Genomic DNA, 11,658 nt, shown 5'->3' on the forward strand with positions numbered 1-11,658 from the left:
TGCTCAAAATAAATGGTCAGTGTAAGGGTAGTATTTAACAGTATTTTATTACTTTAAAGCTGCTGATAAATAATGAATGGTTGGTTTCAGCAAGAGTAAAAAGCATTTAAAACATCTATGAGACAGAAACAGATTCAAAGCAAGGAAGGTTTTTCAAAAGAAAAAGAAAAGGTTTCCATTTTAGTTTATGGAAAGTTCACGTTATTGAAGAACAATACAAGCATAATATAATCAAATTGCTTGTGTTGTTTCATATGCATTCATTTAGGACACAAGACAAATAATCAGTTGTTACTCTGGCCGCCATAAAAAAAATCATATACATTTTTATTTTCAAATTATAATTGTGAAGAAAAGGCTTCAAGGGACTTACAAATAACCTTTATAGACAACACTACACCTGTAACAGAAAATGTGCTTAGAGGGATAGTTTGACCGAAAATGTTGAACTATTCCTTTAAACTGAAATACGTGAATATGAAGCGAATATGAGGGCCAAAAGTTTATGAGGCACTTTAATTTCTTCAGGTAGAATGAGATGTTTTGACCAATTGAACAATCCACTGGACTTGTGTTTATGAAGTTTAAGATGATGCATCTGTGCCATGTTCAGCTCTCATAACAGAACGGTAATCACAAGCATTTATGGAGATTTACCGCACCCTAGTGGTCAATGACATAACTGAAGACACATGTTGGACACAAGTCAAGTGGACACTCTTTTGACTTTTTAATGTTCCATAGTAGTGTACTGGTTAGTTTTGTAGTAGCCAGTATGTTATTTTACTATGCAATCCTATATAGCCCGTTCCACAGGTGCGTTTCTGGTGTCTGATTGGGGCATAAGTTGCTAATGAATTTAATGACCACCAAATATGTTCACATTCTCCTTTAAAAAGTGTGTAAAATTGTAAGAGGCAGAAAGTTTGAAGAAGTAAAGAAACAAAGATATTAAGACAGCTTTACAATGAAGTACAAACCATTTTTACAATTCTTTTAAACAAATAATGGTCAGTTAACATCGGACAAAATGAGAGGTTTATGGTGTATTTACATTGTTTAAAGCCGGATGTTGATTTCACTGCAGACACCGTCACCACCAAAAACACTCTCGTCCGACAGGAAGCCGCTGCCTGTTGCCACCGTGGTGACGTTGTGTTCGAGGGTTGTGATTCGCTGTTTCAGTCGAAGCTGGGAGGAGTTGAATTCACCCTGCAGACGGGCCAAACACGTCTGAAAACAAGGGGATCAGTAGTTATTACCATTATTGTTTGGTGCCTGGCAACAGTACCAGCAGCAGCTGCAGTAGTGGACTAATAGCACTGACCTGTAACCGATCCAGACTGGTTTCCAGCCTCTCCACCTTCTCCTCAAGCTCCTCCCCTGCGGACACATTCACTTCATCCAGAAGCCCCTCTTTCCGCAGGATGTCCCGCCCCCTTTGCTCCAACTGGGCCCTGGCATGGGGGAACTCCTGAAGGGCATCCATCAGGTCTTGTTTGGAAAGGCAGAACAGGTCTGAGTATCCCAGACTGCGAATGTTAGCCGTGCGCCGGTTCCCCATCTTGCTGCCGCTGATGTTCAGGATGCTGATTTCTCCGAAGCAGCTTCCCGAAGTCAAAACAGCAAATTGTGTGACTCCGTCCTCCCCCACCACTGCCAGCTGGCCATCTTTGATTATGTACATCTCCTTACCCACGTCTCCCTTGTAAAAAAAACAAACAGACATAGAATATACATCAGAGTTTTTAAAAGAATGGGGCGAGAACTGAAATCTAGCCAAGTAGCCTAGTAGTAGCAATGCAGGCTACAAACAGCAGTATATGTAATGTAATTCATTATAAAAATACCTGGGAAGAATTAAAAGTACCCTGTGACGTTTTGATGCTATGTCCTCCAACAGTAGCAGTAAAATGAATACTAACCTTTCTACAGATGTAGTCTCCAGGACTGAAAACCTGCGGCCGAAGTTTTAATACCAATTCTACAAGGAGGCCTGCCTCGCAGTCCTGGAAGATACGCACCTATATGTCCACACACACACATACACACACACACACACACACACACACACACACACACACACACACACACACACAGAGACAAACATACAAAAAAAACTTTCAGGTCCTGTGTGTTTTAGCAGAATTCAACCTTTTGATGATGACATAATGCTTTCCATTGATGGAGAAAAAAGGCTTAAGATGTAATTGATTTTGGGTCACATGGTCTACATGTGTCTCTACCTTCTTCAGTGTGTCCAGGTGAACATTAATAGCAATCTCTGCTCTCAATTTATTGGGCAGGCTCCTCAGCACTTCCTGTTCATCTATCGTCTTCTGATTTGTCCAGAGGTAGTCAAACCAGCGGATGACACGCTGCTCTAGCACCTTGCTCACATGCCTGAATTGCATGTAGTGTTTCAGTGTGTCTACGCGGCTCTGAAAGCCTGCTCTTGTGGCATTCATATTGGAGATCATGGATCCAACATTGCCCACGATGGAGGCAAAAATCAGAACACCAACCTATGACAGAAGTGCCAGTGTTAGTATTGTAAAAAATGGGACCCACACACACACAAAAAGGCTTTTGTGGATCAGTCAAGGTAAGATAATATCTTTACTATAGACTTACCAGAAAGTCAAATATCAGGAACAAGTATTCCTCATCTCTAACAGGAGGAGGCGTCTCTCCAATGGTGGTCAGCGTCAGAGTGGACCAGTACAGACAGTATATGTAGCTTCTGGTCAAGGAGCCAAACTCAGGATCTGATGCATTGGGATAAACCCAAGAATCAGAACCCAGTCCGAGGACCTTGGAGAAGCTGTAGTATCCACAGGCATTCCAGTGGATGATCACCAGGATGTACAGAACCAGTTTACAGATGCGGAAAGCATTGGGGTAGCCAGTCCGTGTCTCTGTGCGTTCGAACCACTCAAACAGGCGTGACAGACGAAGTAGTCGGTTGAATCGAAGAAGAGGTGTGTAGCTGATTCCGACGGCCAGGTACAGGAGGTCGGTTGGGAGGATGGAGCAGATGTCACTTTTACACTGCAAGGTTCGAACGTAGGCTTCTCTCAAACGCCGCATGTCTTTCACCATCAAGCCTTGATCGAGGAAACCTTCACATAGATGATCAACATAGATAAATAAATCAATGAATGAATAAGGGAGTCTCATATTACAAACATATTAGTTAAAACCTGGCGGCAACCTCCGAGTTTGAAGCCAATGGAAGTGCCTTGAACTTGCATTCTTTCTAATGACCAGCAGGGGGCAAACCAATGAGTGACATCACGGTGAATATATCCTCTTCCTATATGGAGTTAATACCACAGTTTTTTATCAAACATTTTCAAGTAGCAATTATGCCAGCAGTTTTTTCTGTACCTGTGTGGAGACGAACAGCTATATCCAGGATATAGACTCCATCACAGATATAGTCCAGTACCAGCCATACCAACACATTCCTCATCTGGAGCTCATCAAAACAGGCCCTACAGAAGTACATACACTGGGACACTAGCAAATGGAATAAATCACAGCAGCAAGTACAATATTCACTCTTCTTTTAGCTCTGATTTCAGTCTCTACCAACCCCTGAGGAAAAAGTCTGGATCTTTAGCCCCTAAATGCTCGACTAGTTCCAGCTAATTGCTAACTTTGTCTGCCTGCTGTTTAGTGCTGGGCAGGTTGTGTACAGTGGATTTATCAGCGCTTGTTTTGCTCCTGGACAGGATGCTGATTTGAGTGGTACGACTTAAACGAATGGAGCTGTAGAAGGAGTTGTCGGAGTAGTTCTAAATGTCTCTTTTTATTTTCAGGACCATGGTGGGCGACTATCTGTTTTTGTCATTGCCAGTGGTGCCGATGTTCTTGTAAAGTATTTGATTGATATTAAATATTCAAATCATAAGCATAAAATTCTAAACTGCAAACAAGTCACGGATTCAAATACTCTCTCCACATGAAACGTCATTAGGTCTTGAGGTGAAAAGTTGGTGGAACAGAACACCCTGAATATCAATGTCTGTTCCCGTGAGCCATGACCCCATGCGAGAAATGTTTCTGAACATTTCTGGGATAGAATGGATGTGTGAAAGGGACTTTAGTCAGTGGCATGCCTAAGACATACGTTTCGCAGTAGTACAAGAAGAAGAATTGCCACTATTATTGTTGTACAGGCCCAAAAATAATTCCGAACCTGACAACTAGCAGGGTCCAGTTATAAAATACAGCAGCACCGATCACCATCAGCCAGTAGTAGTATGCATCATCAGATGGTGATAAGACCTCAACATTACACTTCCTCTTCCTGACAAAGAGGGAAAGAAAACAGAAAGGCAGAGTTTTATATGCAAGCCAGTTGATGTTTTAATGTGTACGCATTTTGTCTTTTACTTTTATCTTACGTGCGTCTAGAGCGTCTGAGTTCATGCTCTGTATCAGAGCCGCTGTGGCTGAACCTGCTGGGCGGGGCTTGTATGTCCGTGTTGGCGGGGCCTCTGAAACGTTCCAAGAAGGAATCCGGTCTCTCCGTCTCCTCAGCCAAACTCTTCTGCGCCCATTCTCTCAGAGTCATCACCATACTAACTATCCTGAAGACAGGTAGACAGACGAATGTGAAAAAAAGGGCACCGATAATTGATATTTTTCCAATAATTAACATTGTCATACACTGGAAATAAATCAGGTCTTTTGAATAGTCAAAGAGTTAACAGTCAACATGTAGATTAGTTATTTATCAGCTGTCATACCTGGACAGAGCACCTCGCCCATGCAAGGAATTCTGGGAATTAATATCTCTTCTGTCAATGGCCGCCATCCTCTGAAGCTCTGAGGAAGTGTCATCACCCATCGACTGTGCTCTACACACAGGTACCCCAACACACACACATCACAAATACATAAATTGAATAATTCAGTGACTAGTATGTATCTCCTTCTCCCTCACACAGGAAGGCAAGAACAATTCTTTGTTTGAGTATGTGGAGTAAAACTTGGATCGGACAGAGTTGTTACAAAGACTAAATAGGAAAATGATCAAGACAACTGCAATTCTGAAGTTAAAAACGAAGAAATGTAAATTTTTCAATGTCATTTATAGTTTTTTTTAAAGTAAATGTTGTGTTAACAAACAGTTGCATAACCGTTTTCCATATCCAGCAGACATGGAGCAACATTAGCATTCATTTTTAGTCGCGTTTCAGTCCACCTGTCGAATTTAAGTCTAATATTCACTTTCCTTGTATCTCTTTTTTGGTCTCCACCAACTCCTCAGTCAAAATATCTGGCTCTTTGACTGTATGCTAAATGCTAAGCTTTGTTCATTAGCAGGAGGCTAACTTTTTCGGGCATTTGGTACTGGGCAGGTAACATACCTGGGTTTATTTGAGCTTTTGTTTAGATCAGCTTCCTGCTGATGCTGGGTTCGATGACAGCTGTGAGACTGATCAAAACATCGAAGTTGCAGGCCATTACAAAACCAAAAAGATTAACTTGCTGCCAGCCTCAATCTAATACCACTCAAAGTTTTATTGCGACTATTGCTTTGATGACTACACTTAGTGTAGTCATCAAAGCACTCTTCGTGAATATTGTCAAATGGTTTATGATTCCTTTTTGATTTATGTACTATAAAGCTTTAATTTTCAATAGATGTTTATATTTTACACAATTGCAAAATTACTTTTCTCATAGTGGCAGCTATCCCTGTGTTTGTATAGACACCAGCATCATACATACAATCATGAAAGTGTGTGTGTGTGTGTGTGTGTGTGTGTGTGTGTGTGTGTGTGTGTGTGTGTGTGTGTGTGTGTGTGTAGCCTACCTGCTAGGTGTGCTGTCAGCTCGATCACTCTCGTCCTCGGTCCACGTTTTCACAGACAGCCTATGTGAATCCTGCACTGGACCTGTCATACTGTACACACAAACACACGCCACAGCAAGACTCAGTTCATTTCCATCATCTCCAACATACTCAACTGAAGATACACACACTAATAGAAACACACAGGCACAACACTATAAAATCCAAGCTACGACACACACTCACATTAAAATAGGCTCACACAGACTGACACATACAACTCACTAACCAGCACACACACACATGCAATGATGTACCCACAGTCAGAAAAAAAGGAAGGTCATCCAGTACGAGGTCACCTGTATCAGGCATCACCACGGATACCAGATGGCATAGCAACAAGCTGTATAGTAGTTATGACAACAGATCAGAAGAGGGGAGACAGGAAGATGTTTAAACTCAACTAACCTGATAGATTTTTCAGATATCCAAACGTCAGCCCATCAATTCCCGTCCTTAGTTCAGCGGCATCCTATCTCTATCTGCTTAGTTGGATTCACAAGACAGTCATCACGAAGGGCAGACAAATGAGATGGATGGGTGGATGGAGTGAACAAATCAGCGACTGATTGATCAAAGGAATGATCACATGGCACCCTAAAAGCATATTTTAAATTGCAAATGGTGTGTGCATGTGTTCCTTTTCACTAGCGAGCTCATCTGAATTCAAGAGCCTTGTTTGAAGTGGCCTCTGAGCTGAAAGTGTGTCTTTGTGTGCGTATATCCTCCTGATTACTGAAAGAGAAGTGTTTTTATGCATGCACACACCTGCACACGGGAATTGAGGTATTGGAATTGGAATATTGATCTTACATTTAAAAGATCTGTTCATTTAGGTTTAAGGATTCCAATATATGGGTCTAACATTTGTACTGATCTTGTAGTGATGGTCTGTTAAAGGACTCGTTCAATATTTGGGAAAACCTGCTTCTTTGGTTTCCTTCCATAATGTAGATGAAAAGACGGGGGAACAATGACCATTTAAAATAAAAATAAAAAAATGATATTATATAACATGATGGAATATGCTCATGTAAGGGCATATTGCAAGGGCGCTCCAGGAAACCACAAAATAGATAATCTATTTTATGTTAACAATGAACACAACACACACAATACAGGGAAACAGTGTCATATCTTTCTCACTTCTTTTGTCTTCCAGTAGTTATAGTTTACGCAAGTGCTGTACGTTGGAACGGAGACATCCATGACAGGATTTAACATTAGCAGCAGGCAAAACCTATTATGTTGAGGTAGCTAGCAAGTTAGATAGTAAATAACACTAGAAAATTTCGCAAGAAATTTTGACAGTGTGGCTTCTACTGCCCGAATGACTTCCTGCCTGGGTCGATCTGCTCTGTGTTAATTGACGCGATAAACCCGAGCCTTGGGCTCTTGCGCCCCCTTCATTGAGGCAGAGCAGTGTTTGCCTCCCCTTAATGTCAGATCAGCAACACTAAATATGTTCTACACAGACTTGAAATACAGTACCTATTATATGGAAAGAAAGGACATATATTAAAAGTGTCTACAAATATTACAGTGTGTGCAGGAATGAGACAGCAAAAGGCACGTGCTCAACCCAGTTAGTGAGGGATTCACAGTCTGAGGTGAGGAACAGCTGGTCACTGCCTCACCTCACTGTCTCCTCTTTGTTTGAACAGGACATGCGCTAATTCAGAGATTTTGATTATTAAAATGTTTGGAATAATACAGAAATTACATTTATAGCGCAGATCAGTTGAGAAATATTAATATTTATTTTAACATTATTTGTTTTTTACATTTCATCATCACACCCTGACCGCACGTCCCTGCGTAGAGCTCTGGGTGAACACAGACGGCTACAGTTTGTACTTCCTGATTCAACAACAACAGGACGTCAGTGATGACAGGGAAACATCGCGCCAAACGCGGCGCCCCAAACGCGTCGCTTCAAACGCGTCGCTTCAAACGCGTCGCTTCAAACGCGTCGCCCCAAACGCGTCGCCTCAAACGCGGCGCTTCAAACGCGGCGCCCCAAACGCGCCGCCTCAAACGCGTCGCTCAAACGCGTCGCCCCAAACGCGCCGCCCCAAACTTGCGTCACTGCAGTCTCATCGCGTCTGTGCAAAGACTTAGTATGTAATCTCATAGCGCGAATAATTCGCCCTGCGTTCGGTGTGAACACAGCTGACAGCCTCGTGGGGAGGGGAGGGGGGAGCTGCGCTCATGTGATTGGTTGAAATTGAGGCTGACATCTGATTGGCTACAGATAGGTCCATGTTAAAAAAAATGTATTTGTGAATCCGGCCAGGCAGTGGAGTCTCAAAAAACCCACCAACAAATGTGAAGAGATCCACAAACAAATACACACAAATCCACAAACAAATAGAAAACATCCACACACAAATACATACAAATGCAGAAATATATTTGTTCTGCGTGCATTTGTGAGTCACATTTATTTGTAAATCCTTCTGTGTAGAGACAGACAGACAGACAGAGAGAGAGAGAGAGAGAGAGAGAGAGAGAGAGAGAGAGAGAGAGAGAGAGAGAGAGAGAGAGAGAGAGAGGCCAGGGCTGCGCTTTGTCACCAATCCTGTTTGTGGTATTCATGGACAGGATATCGAGGCGTAGTCGTGGGGAGGAGGTTTACAGTTCGGTGGGCTGAGGATTGCATCGCTGCTGTTTGCAGATGATGTGGTCCTGATGTCTTCATCGGGCTGTGACCTCCAGCACTCACTGGATCGGTTCGCAGCCGAGTGTGAAGCGGTTGGGATGAGGATCAGCACCTCTAAATCTGAGGCCATGGTTCTCAGCAGGAAACCGGTGGATTGCCCACTCCGAATAGGGAATGAGTCCTTACCCCAAGTGAAGGAGCTCAAGTACCTCGGGGTCTTGTTCGCGAGTGAGGGAACAATGGAACGTGAGATTGGCCGGAGAATCGGAGCAGCTGGGGCGGTATTGCAGTCGCTCTACCGCACCGTTGTGACGAAAAGAGAGCTGAGCCGCAAGGCAAAGCTCTCTATCTACCGGGCAATCTTCGTTCCTATCCTCACCTATGGTCATGTGGACTGGGTCATGACCGAAAGAATTAGATCGCGGGTACAAGCGGCCGAAATGGGTTTCCTCAGGAGGGTGGCTGGCATCTCCCTTAGAGATAGGGTGAGAAGTTCGGTCATCCGTGAGGGACTCGGAGTAGAGCCAGTTGAGGTGGTTCGGGCATCTGGTAAGGATGCCACCTGGGCGCCTCCCTAGGGAGGTGTTCCAGGCACGACCAGCTTGGAGGAGACCCCGAGGGAGGCCCAGGACCAGGTGGAGGGACTATATCTCCAAATTGGCCTGGGAGCGCCTCGGGATCCCCCAGTCAGAGCTGGCTGATGTGGCTCGGGAAAGGGAAGTTTGAGGTCCCCTGCTGGAGCTGTTGCCCCCGCGACCCGATCACGGATAAGCGGTTGAAGATGAGATGAGGTCCAAAAAGGTGTTTTGTGAGGTCACAGTTATTTTTGACCACATCATTCTAATCGGTTCATCAATGCAAGTGGAAGTTTGAGCAAAATGTGAAGAAATTTGCTGTTCCTGTAATATTGTGTTCACAAAAATGGGACGGATGTAAGGCCACAGCGATTTTCATCAACCAAATTTCTAATCAGTTTATTGAGTCCAGGTGGACGTTTGTGCCAAATTTGAAGAAATTTCCTCCACGAAAATAGACCAGACAGACCGACGGACAACCTGAAAAGATAATGGTCTGTTGCCGATGCAAAGGCATAAAAATGCCACATGCCAGCGAATCTAAAGCTCATTAACACGCTGTAGTTTAATTTTTTATGGTACACAATGTGGTTAAGAAGGTGAGTGTATTCTCAAAATGTTGAACTATTTCTTTAACCTTGACATTGTGGTTTTAGTAGATTGAAAACCATGACATCCATCTGCAGGTCTATGGAGTCTGGAGTGTGCCATCAAAATAATTCAGTGTTTAATTATAATGAACTAAGATTTTTTTTTATGAAACTGATTTGTCAGCTGTTTGACAACAATGTTTAACAACAATGTTTAACAATGCTTATATATTAATATAAAAGACTGGAAATTAGTTAAGATAAAGATAAACATAAAACAAATGTAAAAAATGGCAAACACTGTAGTACACCTTATAACAGAAATCTACATTCAATAGCCTTTTTAAAAATGGATGGCATTTAAAATTAAAATATAACATTTAACTTGGAGGCTGGCTTTTTATCCCAACATTTCCGATAACAAAAAGTAAACAAAACAACAGCGAACTTACCCTAATACTAATGCACCAGATGTGTAGTAATCCGCTGCTTGACACTTCCTACAAGCCAAACACTCGTTAAGCTTTGAGGTAACAGGGTATTATAGATCATACTTTGTTATGTTTACAATAATTTCAATATTATGCTAAACTAACCGGCTTTACAGTAAGGTTAACGTACATAAATTCTTCTTAAATTTAGTGGGGGTTTTTAAATGGGTTTTTGGTTTGATGCCTGAAGGAAGGTCTGTGGTTAACACAAGCTGAATAGATTTTAACATTATTCCCAGACGGTCTCCGATCCATGTACTGCCTCTTAACCCTGCTTAACCTTTGTGTTGAGGGTGGTATGACCGACGCACACAAGCTGTTTATGTGTTTGCAGCATCACTCTTTTTAATGTGTTCACTTTAAAGACAGAAAAACATTTAAAACATAATTGAATTGCAGATTTAATGACTTTATAGCTTTAGCTTTCAAATTTATAAATTTCCCAACTCAATTCCAGTCAATTGACAGATTCTGATTAAGTACTCACAAAATCTTGAACTATTCCACATGGGACAGAAAAAAAAGAACAAAGAGAAACAGAAAACAACACATGGAAAAATGCTTTTATTGAACATTATTGATCTGATTGCTGAAATTTGGAAGTATTGCTATCATGTAAAGCAATAATTTTGCCCACAGAAAAAAAACAGAACAGTGGTGGAATGTTATCAGTAGCAACAGACCTGGAACATTTTTAAACACATCCACATATTCAGCTGCAGCATTTAGACAAAGATATATTAATATTTTAGACTAACTGAGGAATGAAAATCAGTTCCAGAACTGAAGTCATATTTCAAACATTCATTTCAGATGGCAACAATTTAGAGAAGAAACTGCTGCATTGGTGAACTTTTATTTCTCTAAAATGGGAGCTTCAATGCGTTTTGGATATTGGGGTTTGAGTAACGTTATGGGTCAAAAATATTTAATTTATCTTATTCAGGTTTTTAATACCGTCAGATTTAATATAATATGTAATCAACACATTAATGGGATACATTTATTTTGGGTCAATTCATTGATAAATGTATTAATGTATTACATATCAATTGGGTTTTAATAGATTATCTGCAAGTTTACTAATGTGACTAATGTGACCTGGGCTAAGTGGAGAGCGGGGCCGCCTTTCAATCAGTTATATCAGCTCCACTAGTCTCATGTCAATGTGTCCTTGAGCAAGACACTTAACCCCAAAATTGCTCCCGTAGCTGAGTCTATGGTATATAGATAGATACTGAATTGTAAGTCGCTTTGGATAAAAGCGTCTGCTAAATGACTGTAATGTAATGTAATAACCAAATAGCATGAAACTGTCACCATAATTAAAGAATCAAGACCCTTGTTAAAATTCATATTAAGATATGGCATTCATGTTATTTGGTCAGTGGTTTTGCCCCTCAAAAGTCCTTAAAGATGATCCATTAATCATACCTAAACGTATGCCTCATATAAATATATTGCATCCATT

At 41.6% G+C, this 11,658-nt stretch overlaps 2 protein-coding genes across 2 annotated transcripts in view; both read right to left on the reverse strand.

Moving 5' to 3' along the window:
- Nucleotides 1-28: 28 nt before the first annotated feature.
- Nucleotides 29-6,376, reverse strand: LOC137875187 (cyclic nucleotide-gated cation channel-like). Its single transcript, XM_068714216.1, has 11 exons — nucleotides 6,278-6,376; nucleotides 5,831-5,920; nucleotides 4,758-4,868; nucleotides 4,413-4,598; nucleotides 4,205-4,315; nucleotides 3,391-3,497; nucleotides 2,635-3,122; nucleotides 2,247-2,525; nucleotides 1,926-2,024; nucleotides 1,328-1,705; nucleotides 29-1,233 (listed from the first exon to the last, which is right to left on the reverse strand). Exons 2-11 carry the CDS (start codon nucleotides 5,917-5,919, stop codon nucleotides 1,060-1,062), a joined length of 2,022 nt encoding a protein of 673 aa, XP_068570317.1. The 5' UTR covers nucleotide 5,920; nucleotides 6,278-6,376; the 3' UTR covers nucleotides 29-1,059.
- A 4,360-nt stretch (nucleotides 6,377-10,736) lies between these two features.
- The window catches only part of LOC137875186 (plastin-3-like), a 14,043-nt gene continuing 13,121 nt past the window's right edge, over nucleotides 10,737-11,658 (reverse strand). Inside the window, exon 17 of the mRNA XM_068714215.1 lies at nucleotides 10,737-11,658. This exon is cut by the window's right edge and continues 703 nt beyond it. The gene's annotated coding sequence lies outside the window, so the exon portion shown is untranslated.

The sequence above is a fragment of the Cebidichthys violaceus genome, unplaced genomic scaffold, assembly GCF_023349555.1.
Source record: "Cebidichthys violaceus isolate CVI_PGR_0920_01 unplaced genomic scaffold, fCebVio1.0.p SCAF_2, whole genome shotgun sequence".
Lineage (NCBI taxonomy): Eukaryota > Metazoa > Chordata > Actinopteri > Perciformes > Stichaeidae > Cebidichthys > Cebidichthys violaceus.

Excerpts from the sequence above, each read along its gene's own strand:
- LOC137875187 (XM_068714216.1), bottom strand. The coding sequence starts at position 5,919 with ATGACAGGTCCAGTGCAGGATTCACATAGGCTGTCTGTGAAAACGTGG. Across the intron at positions 4,599-4,757 it reads GGGCGAGGTGCTCTGTCCAG|GATAGTTAGTATGGTGATGA; the intron begins GTATGACAGCTG and ends ACCTGTCTTCAG. Across the intron at positions 1,234-1,327 it reads CCAGTCTGGATCGGTTACAG|ACGTGTTTGGCCCGTCTGCA; the intron begins GTCAGTGCTATT and ends CCTTGTTTTCAG.